The 16,306-nt window shown below is 39.8% G+C and overlaps 1 protein-coding gene across 1 annotated transcript; it reads left to right on the forward strand.

The window, feature by feature from the left end:
• Nucleotides 1-6,348: 6,348 nt before the first annotated feature.
• Nucleotides 6,349-14,674, forward strand: lzts1 (leucine zipper, putative tumor suppressor 1). Its single transcript, XM_026321780.1, has 9 exons — nt 6,349-6,502; nt 8,003-8,343; nt 8,449-8,577; nt 10,287-10,449; nt 10,552-10,943; nt 11,049-11,222; nt 11,370-11,501; nt 12,556-12,750; nt 13,020-14,674. Exons 2-9 carry the CDS (start codon nt 8,119-8,121, stop codon nt 13,563-13,565), a joined length of 1,956 nt encoding a protein of 651 aa, XP_026177565.1. The 5' UTR covers nt 6,349-6,502; nt 8,003-8,118; the 3' UTR covers nt 13,566-14,674.
• Nucleotides 14,675-16,306: the final 1,632 nt, after the last annotated feature.

Raw genomic sequence — 16,306 nt, forward strand, 5'->3', positions numbered from 1 at the left:
TCTTCACGTGAATATTCTGACTGAACCAAAATTTGTCAGCATGGAAGCAGTCCAATTTTAATATTTTTAAAATGCAGGCTGACTTTCAAAGTAAAAGCATCGCCATGTTTAAGGACGTGCCAGCTTTGAATGAAATATCTGCTTTCAACTTTTTTTTTTTTTTTTTTTGCAGAAAACTGCCAGAAAACTTTACTTTTGGCACAGCCTTTACTGGACAAATCATTGTTTTGAAAAGTGTGAAATAATAGGGAGCAGCATGGGGCTCTATTTAAATATTACAATATACACAGCAATTTGGGAGAATAAATGGCACTGCACACAGAACCAGTTGTTATTGGCGTTTTAAGCATGAATTAAGTTTGTCTCACCATATGTCGCACCCTATGATTGTCTAAAATAATTGGCCCATTGTTCTAAAATATTCTTATGATTTTGTTGTAATGAATGGCAACAGAAGGAAGGGATCTGTGTGGGGAATAATTTGCCCTAAGCTCCCAGTTTCAGAGCTGTCACATCTGTGTACTCTAATGCATGTGTTAAGACCTGAGGTGATCATGATTATATTGCTGAACATTATGCTGGTGTCAAGGTGAAAAGGTAAGTGTATTGCACCTGTTCAGGCATGTTTGGCTTTGCTCTGTTATTTACTATACAGAGAATAAAATCAGAGGAGACACAGTATAAATTCGAGAGGAAGTGAAGGATAAAATGGTTATTTTGTCCTTTCATGACAGAGAAAAGCAGGTCCAAGTACATAATGTCTTTTGTTTGTGTGAATATCTTGACTTTAAAGGTCATTTTATGTGTTATATAGTTTGCATTTTGTCATGGGAATTAATGCAGCTCAGTTCCACATCTACAGCATTTGACAAACCACTGGCGCTGTCATGAACTGCTAAAGAAGACGCTTCTTAAAATAACTGCCCCAGATACCCAAATACACCATTCTTTCATGGGTGAAAGCTCTTTGTCAGTAAAGAACAGCATCCTAACATCTTTGTGACTCTCAGCTCATGACAATGATACACAGTTTTCAACTTTTCAGTAATGATTCCCATATGCCTTTTTAAAATAGATTTACACTGAAATGTTATAGGAATCAGCTGAACAACTTTGCCCAGCAGGTGAAAATAAACTGTGACTTTTGCTAGTTATGACACCTCAAACCGCATGCAATGCAATGCAATGAACAATTTACCATTACAAGGTCAGAGGGCTTTTATTTTGGAGCACAGCACACGTATTGCCTGCAGCAAATATTTCCAGCTGCTTTGAGAATGATATAGACCCCTGAAAGTGAGCTCAATGTGTCTTTTCTTACTCCCACGTTACACTAGCCACTCACACACACACACACACACACACACACACACACACACAGCTACAGCAGATTAGGAGGATGGGAGGATGGTTATGCTCGAGAATGACAACCTTATCACTGAGTCCTCAGCTTGCACGGTCAATGGGCCCCAGTGCCCAGAAAGACCTCATTCTTTTCAACCTACCTAAGCATGTCATTCTAGCTGTGATACAACGTCAAACAAGAATAATAAGACTGACTGTTTAAAAACTGGTGCGGTGATTATGTCTACGTGACATATGCCAATGTTAGATGAACATATTTATCTGGTAATACTAAGCTTTAAATATTTGTGTGTCAGGTATTTGCCATGCAATTTTGTTCATCTGGTATTATAATTCACTAATAAAATTTCTACATGAACCAAAAATTTGAAAATTGAACAGTAATAACTAGTGCTGCTACTATAACCGCTGCAATCTGACAACATGCATACCTGACTTGCTGAAGGTTAAATTATTGAACAATTAATACTTTAAACCACAACACAGGTTTTATGGCAGTCCATCAAGTTCAAATTTCATATTTATGAGGGTGTCGTATTAGGCAGAAATGGCACAGTCTGTTCAAAACAAGAACAAAATGGGCACTAATTCAAAATGACTAAAAATATTCCAATTGTTACAATGCATTTTCACTTGCTGTTTTAAGAGTGGGATAAAAGCCTTAGAAGTAAATATTTTATGAGTATCGAGCTGGTCAGCAATCTGCTGTATCTAACTAAAGACACATACAACTCTTTAAAACCATTTTTGGACAGATTCCAGGGTGCTGCATAACTTTGAAGCATTACAGAAAAGTGCAGAAGCATATTGTAAGGTAAGAGTCAATCTTGAATGGGTGGATACAGCTCAATAAATGAATATAAAAGGAAATTTCAGATATTTAATTTTAGGACTCCTTAAATTCATGACCATCAATTCCCATCCTCATCACAGCACTGAAGGCCCCCATTTAGACTCCATTAAAAATACATTTTCCTCTATACTCTAGCTCCCAAGGTTCAGCAAATGCCTGTACTACAGGAGCAGTAGCGGGCCAGCCACACAGACCCAGTGAGCAGTGCAGACAACCTTCTTATCTATTAAAACCCAAGGAGGGAGGTTGATTGTTTGATTGACCTAATGCCTTGTTTGAATGCACATAATAGCCTCTGAATGCAATCTAATTTCAACAGGGGGTCCTTCACTATATACTGGCTTCGAGTCAACGATGAGGCCACATGGCTGCAGAGATCAACTTAATGAGTAATAAGTGTTTTTCTCATCCGAGTGAATGAGGTAAAGTCATTCTTAATGCTCTTAAGAATTTCTCTGCATCCAAACAGAGGAGACACTGACAGTTTGCTGAACAATGCAGTAGTTATCATTGCATAATGCAATGTTATCTCAACAGAGTATAATTCTTTCTCACGCATACTTTTTTTTCACATCTGTCCCTTTCTTTCTCTGCTCATGCTTCTCTCTCCACGCCTGGTATTCCATCTTCTACTCTGAGACAGTAATGAGTGTCTGGTAGTCTGCTCTTCGGCCCTATTCATGCTCAATATCCTTTACAATGCACTAAAGGATTACACAATTAGCTGCTATTGGATGCCATTGTGTGTGTGTGTATATGTGTGTGTGTGCGTGTGTGTGTGTGTGTCAGTAGTTACATGTGTTAGGAGTGAAAGATAGATGGCTGTCTCTATCCCACAGCTCATTCTTAGCTGATCTTATGCTGGAGGCCACATTAGTCATCCCCACAAGTCAACCACAGTGAGTAAAACACAGGACAGTGAAGTGTATTTGTGTGTGTGTGTGTGTGTGTGTGTGTGTGACTGAGGCCTTGCAAGGCCACAGTAGATGGCCTTTCAATAATTCAACCTCTTATCTCACTCTTTATGGACATGTTGGAGCTGTTTCTTTTACTTTTAAGTTGTAAGTTTCAATTCATAGATCATTCATGGACTAATGGAAAATGCCTGCATCATTGCACCTAAATCATTGGTTACTTTATGTGGATCACAGGTCGATTCCAGTTATCTAACATGTTACATCATACTGGCAACAACACCATCGGCGTTTCAAATGGAAATTGAACAGTAAAATAAGGTTTGACTTAAAATGAGGTCTCCTACAGAAATAAAGTTATAATTCATAGTTATTGAACTAAATTTTGGTTAAATTTCTGTTGGGATTTATTCCTAGCAGAGGAGAGTGTTGTAAATTAGAATTATGTATGAAAACACTGGGTCATAGTACTGCCTTTAAGTGTAACTCTGGCTTTATAAATCATTTTAATATTAACAACAACTCCCCTGAAGATTGTAAAACCAGCAATGAGTAGTAGTAGTAACAATATAGCCCCTGGAGCCACAGTTTGACACTCATACTGATGACCCAACAAGGATGTTTTGGAAATTATACTACCTGCTTGGAACTTTTTACAGGTAAAAGGTTACTCTACAATAATCCCTTCCAAAATTCCTAGATGCCAGACATCATGAGCAGCACCTCATTGCACCACAGTAGAAGTCTTTGCAAAACCAACCATGCTTTTATCTCCATTATTGCACAATAATAACCTAATGCTTGAGGGAACTTTGCTGATTTTAAGTATCCAGATCATTACACATTATAGAGAATGTTTTCATTTTTTTTTAACAGAAATCCTCCACTGCACACTTAAGGCAAGTAGAATAATTTTATAGTTAGGGTAAAACATTAAAAAAACACAAAGAACATAATGTTAAATGTTTAAAAGTTATGTACAAGCCCTTGCATTAAAGATTACAAAAATAAACTACCTAATCTAAATTATAATGTGAGGTAGATAGTAGGTAGTAAAAACAAGGGCAACCCTTAAACAGATTGGTCCTTCAAATAAAAGATAAGTACACATGAATAGTGAACAATAAGCTGTCCAAGACTGACCTAAAAAAACAGACACATTGGACTAGATAGATTACACATGCATCTGTTGGAAATTACCATATAGACAGTGAGAATTAAAGTGATGCCATCTGGCACCGTGGCAATGTAGAGATACAGTGAGAACAGAGGAGAGTTTCATGGTCATTGTGACAGGTATAAATCCTGGATGTATAAAGCACACTGCTGCCTTACACTGGCTCTGCTAATGGATTGGCCATGCTCTGTAAATGTGTGTCTATGTGCAAGTGTGCCTGTGTGTGTGATGGTGGGGGGTGGGGGGTACAGGTTGTGGGGGAGGGATATTCATGTCGTTTTGTGTGAGGACAGGGCTTTGTGTCAGGCAGGTCAGCTGGGACTTGACATACACACACACACACACACACACACACACTCATACACACACACACAGTCACACAAAGACTCACACACAAGCCCACAAACACAACAGAAGAATGCATACACTTCTTTGTGGAGACACAGAAAACCATGCAGTCAGATCTAAGATTAAATGTATGAATGCATCCACACACATTCCCCGCCTACGCCCCACCCACGCCCCCATTGCTGCTTATCAAACGCCTTAAATCACTCTGTCCACTCAAAAGCGGCAAGGTCAGACCATCTGCACTGCTTATTAAAATTTGCAAAGATGAAAAGAGTTTCAGATCACTTCAATATTTGTATCAAATAGAGGTGAAATTAACCAATTCTCAGTAGTAGGTGAAGGCTAACATAAAAGGGAATTGGAAGGATTATGGTTCACACAAACAGTCTTGAGGGTCTAAACAGGACTAATCGAGGAACAACAGTAGTCAGCTTCAAAGATGCGGCCAAACAGCGCAGTGAAAACTCTTATGGTAGATCTAGTGAGATACTGTATTGTATTTGATAAGTGGGATGAAAAGACACTTTCAGACAGTATGATGTAATATAATGTAAGTTTGAGTGCAATTCATGTCTGCACATGTTGAAAGATCACAGTTTGGGATCATGATGCTTCACATGGTTTGTTATTACCTCACTGTGAACAAATGGATTTCTTTATTGATTTTTATGGTGATATCAGTGAATCAGTGGTGCTCTACCTATTGATACATTGCAAACTGTCCGTTTTCATCACATTAAGCGAAAGTATACGTTTACTTGTAACAAAATGGGGTGCGAGATTTACACTTGTTTTTCAGCAGCCGAGCTTACGGGCCATATCTTTTCTGCTGCTGTTTGTTCATTTGGAACACCATACCTTGTATATTTTCCTGTCGTAGTGTGTGATTGTATTTCATCCACAGTGTGTTTTGTCAAGAGTGTGTAGTCCGTGCAATGCTGAAGACTTGTGCTGGGTGTGAGATTGTGTGAATGTGTTGGTTATTTGTGTACATGTGTACAGGTGTGTGTATGTCAGTGTGTGTATGTCTGAACAAACAGCATAAAGGCGGGATGGTGGTAAATCACTATAAAACTGAAGCTCTCCAGCCCTCTCATTGTGAGGACTAGTCATTTATTTAGCACTCAAATATGGTCCTGGGCTGTTTGGGGAGAATACATCAACCGGCACACAAGAGTCCAAACAAAGAGCGGCACACTTCAACAGACAAAGAGTGAAACGAGAGAGGCCAAGCGCCTTTTTTTTTTTTCTCTTTCTCTTTCAGATGAAGTGCAGTTTGCTCAGGGTGGGTGCAGGGCACTGAGTGGGATGGATGGATGGAGGGAGGGAGGGAAGGATGAATGGTTATTACAGAGTTAGTCGATGCACAAATGGGGGGTGTCTGTGGGAGATAGTGGGGAGAGGAGGGAGATACACGACGGGGGTGGAGGGGGGTGTAAAAGATCTTTTGTGAAGGGTGGGAGTTAATCACTTGAGTGGCACACGCCAGTTCTATGGAAGCACATGTTGTACACTGGCTTCCCTGGGGGGAGCGGGAGGTCCCAGGACACACAGACACACATCCACACACACACACACAACTGAATTTACATGTCAGTTATAATGCAAAGCTGGGTACAGGCCGACTAGAAAAGCATGAAGACCCACCCCCTAACAGAAGAGTTAGCAGATCCTTCTGGCTGGGATGATAGTGTGAGGTTTGCATTTATCACCGGTTCATTCGAGGGTTTAGACAAACAGACTGCGTGTGTGTACACACGTCTGCCTGTTCAGTTTCTCCAGGGCTGGATAGATGACTCTGCAGGGGCCTTTCTACAGAGGGTTGCTTAATTTTACCTGGCAGTAAGTAAAATCTATTGTTTGATTACTTCAGTCTCATGTCAGTAGTGGTGAATGTTAATATGTGAGAGTGATAGTGAGAGCTGGAGTTTTGATTTAGTGGCAGACATCCAGGCAGTTAGAAACAGCATTAGTGTCACAGAGGAATGTTTAACTTTGTATATGTTTCTTCTTCATCATATATATGTGAATAACATTCACAGTATTTTATATAACATTTATTATTCTATCCCCTTTGAAATTGAAAATCAAGACTGAAGCAGGCTGAGAGACTTCCAGCTGTCTGTGTGACTCTTTCAAGATTAGAAGGCTTCATGCAATTTATGATTCTCAATCCTTTCCTGTATTCACTTTACATAGACTTTAACTGCCAACTTTTTATTCTGACATAAACACCCATCAAACTTCTTCCTTCTGTATGCATGTTACTCTGTCTAACTTGCTGTCTGTTGCTGATGTTCCCATTACTCTCCTCATCATAAAACATCTATTTTGTACATGTCTCATGTTGCTTATCACTGTTGTCTGGGCAAAGAAAAGTGTCAGCCTTGATCAGTGCTCCCTTCTTCATTCAGCTTTTTTTCTCCTCAACCGAGCTCATCAAACATCTCAGGGAAGTGACACTGACAGTTATGTGAATGCTTACAAATCCACAGTATAACCAATGATTGAGCATTAGCCTCAAGCCAAATGCAATGTACACTAATATGTGACTTACAGTTAGTCTGTTAGTCCCATGCTTTGTTGGTGTGGCCATTATAAAATGCTTAAAGGCTGAGGACCAGGTGGTTAGGGAGGCCCAGAAGTCCAATCAGCCTGTGTGGAGCCTTTTGCTACTAAGTCACTGTCGAGGGGAGTTTTCCCCTGTGGTTTTGAGATCATGACTAGCAACATCTGGGGTCCTGGTGCCTTTAAAAGGGAAGTGGGGACAGTAAATAGAGGGCTTCGCTTGTAACTCTATGAATAAATGTCTGTATAGATTAAAAGGGGGGGGATGAGAACAAATGCAGAATATTAATGTTTCATAATTTCAGCCATTCCAGCCACATTATGAATACACACATACACACATTTGAATATTTCTGAGTGGTCTGTCTGTCTGACAAGCACATACAAAGTGGTTGCATAGTGTTATTCAGATGGTAGCACACAGTATTGAGCAGGCGGTAAGTAGTCTAATTGCCAGTTTGTTAAGAGGAAGGGTGCCCAAAGGGTTATTTGTCATATTGAACAGCTGAGCCATAAATCTAGACACACAAAGCCAGGCAGAGTGCCAGGAAGGACTGTTTTCACTTTGTGAGCAAAATTTGAATAGACTTGCTTCAACACATCATGTCTGAAATATACAGAAAACAGTTAAATTAAATAATGCTAAAAAACTGCAATGGCATGGCAAGAAAACAACATGGCTTTGTCCTTTCATGAAAACAAGTTTCTGTTTTTGAGATCAACATCTCTGTCTTAGATTTGTTCAGTCCATAATTGTCCATAATTGTCCTACAGATGAAGCCACTAACTGTACTTCTCTGTGGTCATGAGTCGTGACTTCTCCTCACTTCTGCGTGACTTGACCACCTGGACTTCAGCCACATCTTCCCCTCTCCTGCTCCTGCCGGACCATGGGTAGCGTCAGCAGCGTGGTCAATGGCAACAGCCTCAACAGCAAACACTGCAATGTGTCCGATTCTAGGTTAAAAAAGGGAACAAACCATCAGAGGAAAAGTGGAGGCTGCAGCCTTGATGGGTTACTGAAGTGTGGCTTCACTCAGGGCTCCTCGTCCACCACTCATCCTTCTGGAGGTCTCACTCACTCTGGACGAAGTGAAGATTTTTTTTACATCAAAGTGAGATCATGCCCTGTCAAATTACATATGTATAATTTTACCTATTACAAAATATATTGTATATGTATGTTTCATGGATAAAACATTTATCCTTCTTCGTATAAGGTGAGTCATAAACCAAGGCCAGTGTACCACAGAAGAGGCTCAATGGAGGAACGAGGTACTAGAGATGGGGAATCAGATGGACAACTGCAGCCAAAACTGCTGCTCATGACTGGGAAAATGACTGAGAAGGTGAATCAGATCTTTCTTTCTACTGCTTTACTTAAACCCTTAATTTTTAAAGAAATATGTAACCTTTTGTTGAACTAGATGTATTTGAATTCTTGCTATGAGTGATATCATCCTCAGTGTCATCATCTGTACAGTAAACATGTAAGTGGAGTCAGTAACTGGGTAACTTATGAAGGAAGAAGATGATAACCTAACTAACCAGCTAACCTAACTCTGTACAAAAGTAACAAAAATAACAGAAGAGGCACTAATATATAATTTGTTAATACTCTAAATGTTAAAACAGCAATTCTCCATTTTATCTGGGGTTTTGTTGGCCAGGAATGGAGACTCTAGGAGGTTACTGCTCCCAGGGTAGAAAAGGTCTGGGACATAACCCACCCCCTGTAAAATAGCAAGTAGTCAGTTTTATGCTTTTGTTTTTGTAGAAAATAAACAGACTAGACCGTATTCGTTAATGAGCTTTAAAGATGCAGGTAGGCACATTTTATTGCATTTGGACAAAGCCAGACAAGCTTTTTAAACTGTGTTGCCAATCTCAGGTTAAGCTAAGCTAACATACTGCTGGTTGTAGTCCCATATTTAAAAATATGAATATTAGATTTAGATATTACCTGGGATACAGATTTTATGCCCATTTTTATAGCCTCATAAAATGTAGCTCCACTGCACTTTACTTTACTGGAACTGTTGCTATGGTTATTCTTACAACCATTAAGAAGTCATACTGCATAACCGCAACAGACTTTGAAGCTGTCACAGTCAAGTTGAGGATAAAACATGCACAGCAGGTAGTTTAATAGGTAGCAGCTATTCCTCATAACCTGTGTTGAAACTTCCCAGTTTATTAATCACCCCCCTCCCAGATTAATGACCTAAGAATGCATTGATCTTCTAAGAGAAGTCATTTCTGTGCCAAGAACACATAGGCAAACTGAGTCTCCTTCAATAGGTCTTTATTCCTCGGGGGCAGGAGGGGGGGAAAGGAGAGGAATCGGAAGCAGGTTTAAAAGAGACAGAGCAGAAAAAAAGGAGAAAAAGAGAGAGATCGAGGGCCAAAGAGTGTTTGAGGGAGTAAGAGGAAAAAAAATGAGGAAAGGCATCCCAGTCATGAAGTCAGTGAGAAGGAATGCTGAGTTCACAAGCTTTAGTTCTTACACTTCAGCGGTAGCTCATTTTATTAATATCACAGAGAAAGGCTATTCATCTTCCCTCAGACAGTACATGGGGGAGAGATGTGGGATGCAGAGGGGAAGAGAAGAGGACAGAAAGGAGAGGAGGCGCCGCTTGTGATGTTCTTGGACAGCACAGATGGGGCATGTTGAGTATAAGTTCATTTTTGAAATGAGTTTTCTCTTTAATGTCAGTCTAGTGAATTTTATTTGCAACTACTGCTGTGTGGCTTTTAATACTACTAGTTTGTACTGAAGCAATTCAGTATGCTTTATTGGTTCTTTTTCTAATATGTAAAAATATGAACTATCCTTTCCAGACGTGTACGGACTTCCAGTATGGGACAATATTTATTTCAGATAAAGCCAGCCATTTTGACTTTCAGGTTTCAGAATGTGACTCATCCTTGGGTCTTTGCACTCTCCCTAACAGGAGGACTTGCTTTTTGCCATGCTGCCAGCTAAGAGGAGCCACTGAATGTAAAAAACAAAAATGGGAAAGAGCACCCCTGACGGTGTGTCATTTCATTCTTCTAGACCTCTGCTGAGAAGTCACTGGTCCGCTCCACTGCCTTCAGGCCTGTGATTCCCAGGAGAATGTCCTCCACAGAGACGGGCCATAACAGCCCAGACCACGTTCTTTGTCCTCTGGAGAAAGCAAGGAGCCCAGACGTTAGACACAAGCAAGACACTTTGTCAGGTCTTTATCTCTATTGTGTCAATAAACCTGTGCTGTAAAATGAGATAATTCATATTAAATGAGAAATTACACTGAAGTATGTATCATCTCTTTTCCTCTCAGGAACTCTCTCTGACTCCGGACGTAACTCTATGTCTAGCCTGCCGACCCACAGCACCAGTGGCAGCCTAAGTGCTTCCACAGGCCCTGTCAGTCACAGTGAAGTCAGTTCAGCTCCCGCAAACAACCTCAGCAAGGGAGCACAACCCAATTTGCCTCCATGGGTCAATGGGAATGGTGCTAACCTTGACTGCAGCTACAGGTCTGGTTTAAACTGCCCTGGGTTGGCACCTAAGGACAATGAGGATATTGGCATCCCAGTTTCTGCAGATGAGCCAAGCCCTCTCTCTGAAACTGCAGGCGGGATTCGGTCTCCTATTACTACAGATGAGTCACTGATTGAACGTTTGGAACAAAGGCTGCTGGAGAGGGAGACTGAACTGCAGGAGCTACAGGTACCAATCGGCCATGTAACAAAAAACAGCGTGAGCTGTTTTTAATCAAGATCAATAGTTAAACAGCACTCTCTGGGATTTATTCATTTTGATTTCTTATAACAGGTTAGTTTTGAGGAGAAGGAAGCAGACACCTGCCAGCTGTTTAAGGAGAGACAAAGGTACTGTGCTGAGGAAATGGAAGGGCTGAAGCAGCGGTGCTCCACAAAACTACGACAAGCGTCTCAAATGGCTGCAAAATCCCAGCAAGCCCTCCAGCTGCAGGTCAGCCAGCTCCAGGTCAGCCCACCTCCTCTTATCTTTAAGTGAATTCATCTATATCAGTGAATTCATCTATGAATTAAATAAGGTTTATCAGATGCACAGAAATTCCACACCTTACACACTCGCTTGATTAAGTGAAAAGAGAAATGATCATATGTACAGGCAGAGAAGGAGCGGCTTCAGGAAGATGTCTCCAAACTAACCCGTGAAAAGAACCTTCTCGAGCTCAGACTGCGATCCTATGAAAAGGAGAGCACACAGTTGGCTCCAACACTTGAGGAAACTCAGTGGGAGGTGAGTCATGAGTCATATGTGTTATACACGCTGGGTCTGAAACGGTGTAGTATACAGCACAATCTGGTACAAGTCTTCAACATTATCCTTGACAACTGCTGAGATGAAAAAAACATAATGTCACCAGAGGAAAAATCCAACCCTTGGATCATAATTAATAAGAAACTGAAATCTATCATCACCACCTATTATCATCATGAAAGATACCAGCTTCCCCATTTACATTTCCTTCAGTAGTGCAAAATGCTGCCCTTTTTCTTAAATAAATAAAGCCGCTTTGCTATCTCTACAGCTCTCTTCACCCATATTATCCTTAGCCACACAGTTAGCACCCTATAATTTGTGAGATGAGCTACAACAACAATGAATCAAATAACTGCACGTAATGTAAAAGGAGTTGCCCAGAAAATTAGCACCAGCTCTGCAGTTCCGCTCAACCCTAGGGAGCTTTTTCAAACCTTTAAGCTCATTGTTTTAGGTTGAAGCCAGCAACTTTACTGCTTTGGTTCATTCTCACCTCTCTTACCTCTGTTTTGTAATTATTTCCAGAAAACATGTTTTGATAAATCAACCGAATTATACATGCCCAACACAAATGGCACATAAACAAAGTTAGTGACTAGCTGGTAAATACAAGGAGCATTTAATCACTGAAACTGATTCTAGAGACCAAAAACATCACTAAAATGAAAGCAAATATTAAACTTAAATTTGCCACATGGTATGAAAAATGTTTTTTGATAAATGCTATTGCTGGTCCTTTTTTAATATTTAATATCCACTGAAATAAGTTACCGTTTTAGAGTTTGTGCTATTTTTATGAGACTGTGTGCACAATCGAATTTAAGTGTCCAAACATTGTATGTGTGCTGCTGTTATGAGAAATGCACTAGGGCCATATTTGTAAAAATTAAAATAAGCCTAGGTCAATAAAAATGATGTGTAATGAACCTCAACAGGTGATATGAAACCTTATCAAGTTAATTTGTCCTGCTCAGTGGTGTACATATCACAGACAATATAATGTTTCATCTTCGTAATTGTCTAAATGTAGGTGTGCCAGAAGACAGGAGAGATCTCACTGTTAAAGCAGCAACTGAGAGACTGCCAAGCGGATGTGAACCACAAGCTAAATGAGATAGTCAGCCTCAGGGTGTCACTGAAGGAAAACACAACGAAGATGGAGATGCTTGAAAAACAGAATAAAGACTGTGAGGACAAACTCCACACTCGCACCATAGAGGTTGAGGTTAGTCTGTTAATTGAATGAAAAAACACTGAATGTCTGAACAAAATGCCCACAGAGTGCTTATACTGTAGGATGAAAGTACCTTTAATTAAATAACAATGTCTGCTGTTATAAGCTACCCTCGACCTTCAGACTGCTGTCAACGTGTTTTAGTAGACATATAATCAGAGTCTTAATAAGTGAGCTTACTTAATGTTTCACATAATTAGACCTGTCATATCAGTCAAAAGAATCTTGTTAATTGCTGCTTATCTACACCTTTAATCCAGGTGTGCCAAAATGAACTCCAGCGCAAGAAGAATGAGGCTGATTTGCTGAGAGAGAAAGTGGGCAAACTGGAGAAAGACATTCAGGGAATGAAACAGGATCTGGCCACAGCCAAAGAACAGAGGCTGCAACATGGTTTGCATCTTGAAGCCCGTGCCACAACTCAACTCTTGGAAAGACTAATCCAAGGCTCAGACTCGCCCACCCAAAGCCAGGGGGAGAACAAGGAACACATGTCCACAGAACCACTCCAGAGAGAAGTGGAGAGACTGAAACAGCAGCTCAGGGAGGAGAAGGACGCTCAAGAGAGACTGGCCAACAGCTTCGAGCAGGAGAGGCAGACATGGAACAAAGAGAAAAACAGGGTCATCAAGTACCAGAAGCAGCTCCAGATCAACTACCTGCAGATGCATAAGAAGAACCAGGACCTGGAGCGGATCCTGAAGGAGTTGACAGTTGAACTGGAGAGCCGGACAGACCTAGGCATGGACCTCACCTACAGCTCAGGGTTACAAACGTATGACGATGTTATTGCCACAGAAATTTGATGGGAGCACCCACACGCGCACACACGCGCACACACACACACACACACGCTGTTGGTAAAACTGACACCCTCACTTCACAGTTTTTTCACCAGAGACTTATATGAGTCTCAGCATCACATGCAACATCACAACAACTGGAGCCCATCCACTGCTAATTAGTGTTTTAGAAGTGTGTTTTAATAGAAAGTACATAATTTACTGTATTTTGTGTCCAGGTCACAGTTATTACTTGTTTATAAGTAAATACTAAGTTATTTAATGTTCAAAATAGAATGAATTTTATTTTTATAACATGCTGCCATCGGTCAAGTCGTGTCGTTTGTAGTTTAAACACAGCTTATTAGTTCTTAATTGGTGCAGGCTACACAATACTAGACTCACAGTTATATCTTGTGGTAACATGTAATGAACATGATTGTAACTTAACATTTATCCCTTCCAGCATGAAAAATAACACGTATATATATATATATCATCTATTGTGAGCCTTTAGTTCTGAAACTTAATTTACATTTCCCTGCATATTCACATTGCTGTATGATTTCACATTGTCCATTCAATAGGGATGTGTGCATGGAAATTATTTAAAACCATAAGATTTTAAACCATAAGCTCTGAATATTTGTTATAGTTACAAAAAATACTTAAAGTCATCATAATGATACTGAGCTCCTGAGCTACAGTGTAACGGTAAACACATTAGTCAATATGCACGTAGACAAAAGTGCAGTTAATATATTTTATTAGGTCATGAGTATGTTTTCATTATTGTTGTCATTGTGTTTAGACAAACCATATGTCTGGACCATGCAGAGAATGGGGCACTCATTAGATTGTAATATTAATTCCTGATACAGAAATGCACACAGTACAGTTCAGCATATTTAAGAGAACACCTCTGACACATACCAAGGACAAATGCAAATTTTGGGACTCACTTCATGTTGTGTTTTTAAAAGGAGGGAGATTAAAGGGGACTCAATAATATATAATAAAACCAAGTACATTAAAAGGAAAACAAAAGGACTGGGGTTAAGCTCCCAATAATTTCTATCTCTGTGTCTACATTGTTCATCCAATTTCATGAGGGTTAGTTGGCACTGTTCCACCTGGAGACAAACAATCCCTCCTAGTAGCAGTCCTGGCCATTTGGCTCTACCATTTTGGAGCTTTTCAACTTTGCACAAGTCATTTGTGAAGCAAAAATTAAACTACCACTATCCCACTCAATGCCCAGGTGCTCACATATACTGTCAAGCAAAAGTATATGCATACACTGCTGGTTAATATGTGTGGCAATATCTGTAATGAGGCGGTTTGATATGGCTCAGCTGCCCACCAATACGTCAGGAGAGATTTGGAGGCAGACAGGCTAAAGGTAATCCAACATGAGGTGCTGTAACCAGTGACATTCAGTATCAATAATGTGTAGTGTTTATACTGCAGCTATGGTACTTTTACTTCTATTGTGGCATTCTATCAAAAGTGAACAGGTTTATATGTTAAAATAGCATACATACATATAATCTGCAAATATTGAATACTTTTATATATCACATATTGAAAACTGCAACTGCCCTTTAATGCAATTCATGTCAAAAGATAAATGGCTTTTTAAAGCAAACATCCAAGAACATACAATGCAACTAAATGCATTTATCACATTTTGTTGCATAGTATGTATTAAGGTTTTAGATTAAAAAAAAACTGTTTGTCACTTGTTAGTGTTTATTACACAATTTCACAAGCAAATGCTACTTTATTCTTGATTCAAGTATAAATATAAATGCTGTTGACATATAATCGAAGCTGTCTTCAGCTGCAATTTTGTCACTCCCTCATTATCATTCACCATTCTTCTTGGACTTAAATAATAAGAAGATTGTTTTCCTCTTCCATCTAATCATCTAAATTTGGCCTTTTGATAGTGTTTCTTTCCTCAGCAGCTCTTTCCCGCCCAGGTTCTATCATAACTAAGCTGATTGAACCAAATCAAAACTAAAATCAAATTAAGACCCGTTGTCAGTGAAAAGAAGACCACACAGAATAGATAACATGAAATTCAAAGTCATTAATTTGACAATAACGAAAATAAAAGAGCTGGTTTGGTGGGTGGATTTCTTCTTCAAAATAACTATATGGGGAGTTAAACTTGTAGACAATAAACCGAAAACCTTGCTGCAATATATATTTCTTGTGGTTTGTGGAAAACATACAGCTATGTCTAATTTATTTTAGCAGCAGAATAGTTATAAAATCATTTTATCTTGTCGATTACAGCATATGGCAGCATATTAGGGTTTTTGAAGGGGGAACTGGGGGAGGATTGGGGTGGATGGGTGATATACATCTCTTTGTAAACTCAGCTGAACAGAGAGAGTTGTGGTCCAGCAAACAGATGTCTCAGTGTGATTGGACAGCAGTTAGGCAGTCGTCAGAAGATGCTGGGTGATAATTTAGCCCTGCCCCTGCAGTGACATGATAATAATGCACTCATATCCTGCTGTGATTTTCCTGATCGGTTGACAGCCAAGCACAAAAGGGCCTGAATTCATTAGTAATGGGCAGGCGCATTTGCAAAGACCACGTTCAAGATACCAAAAAATGAATCCCTGGTTACATATTCAGAGAAAATAACAAATGTAATAAATTCACACATTGAAATAAGGTAAAAATAAATAATTGCACACCTACGAATTGGGTTCAAGAATTGCTCTTCAGTTCATGTCATGACCCTCACC

This window comes from Mastacembelus armatus, chromosome 9 (genome assembly GCF_900324485.2).
Source record: "Mastacembelus armatus chromosome 9, fMasArm1.2, whole genome shotgun sequence".
NCBI classification, from domain to species: domain Eukaryota; kingdom Metazoa; phylum Chordata; class Actinopteri; order Synbranchiformes; family Mastacembelidae; genus Mastacembelus; species Mastacembelus armatus.

Excerpts from the sequence above, each read along its gene's own strand:
- lzts1 (XM_026321780.1), top strand. The coding sequence starts at position 8,119 with ATGGGTAGCGTCAGCAGCGTGGTCAATGGCAACAGCCTCAACAGCAAA. Across the intron at positions 8,344-8,448 it reads AAGATTTTTTTTACATCAAA|GTGAGTCATAAACCAAGGCC; the intron begins GTGAGATCATGC and ends TCTTCGTATAAG. Across the intron at positions 8,578-10,286 it reads CTGGGAAAATGACTGAGAAG|ACCTCTGCTGAGAAGTCACT; the intron begins GTGAATCAGATC and ends TCATTCTTCTAG.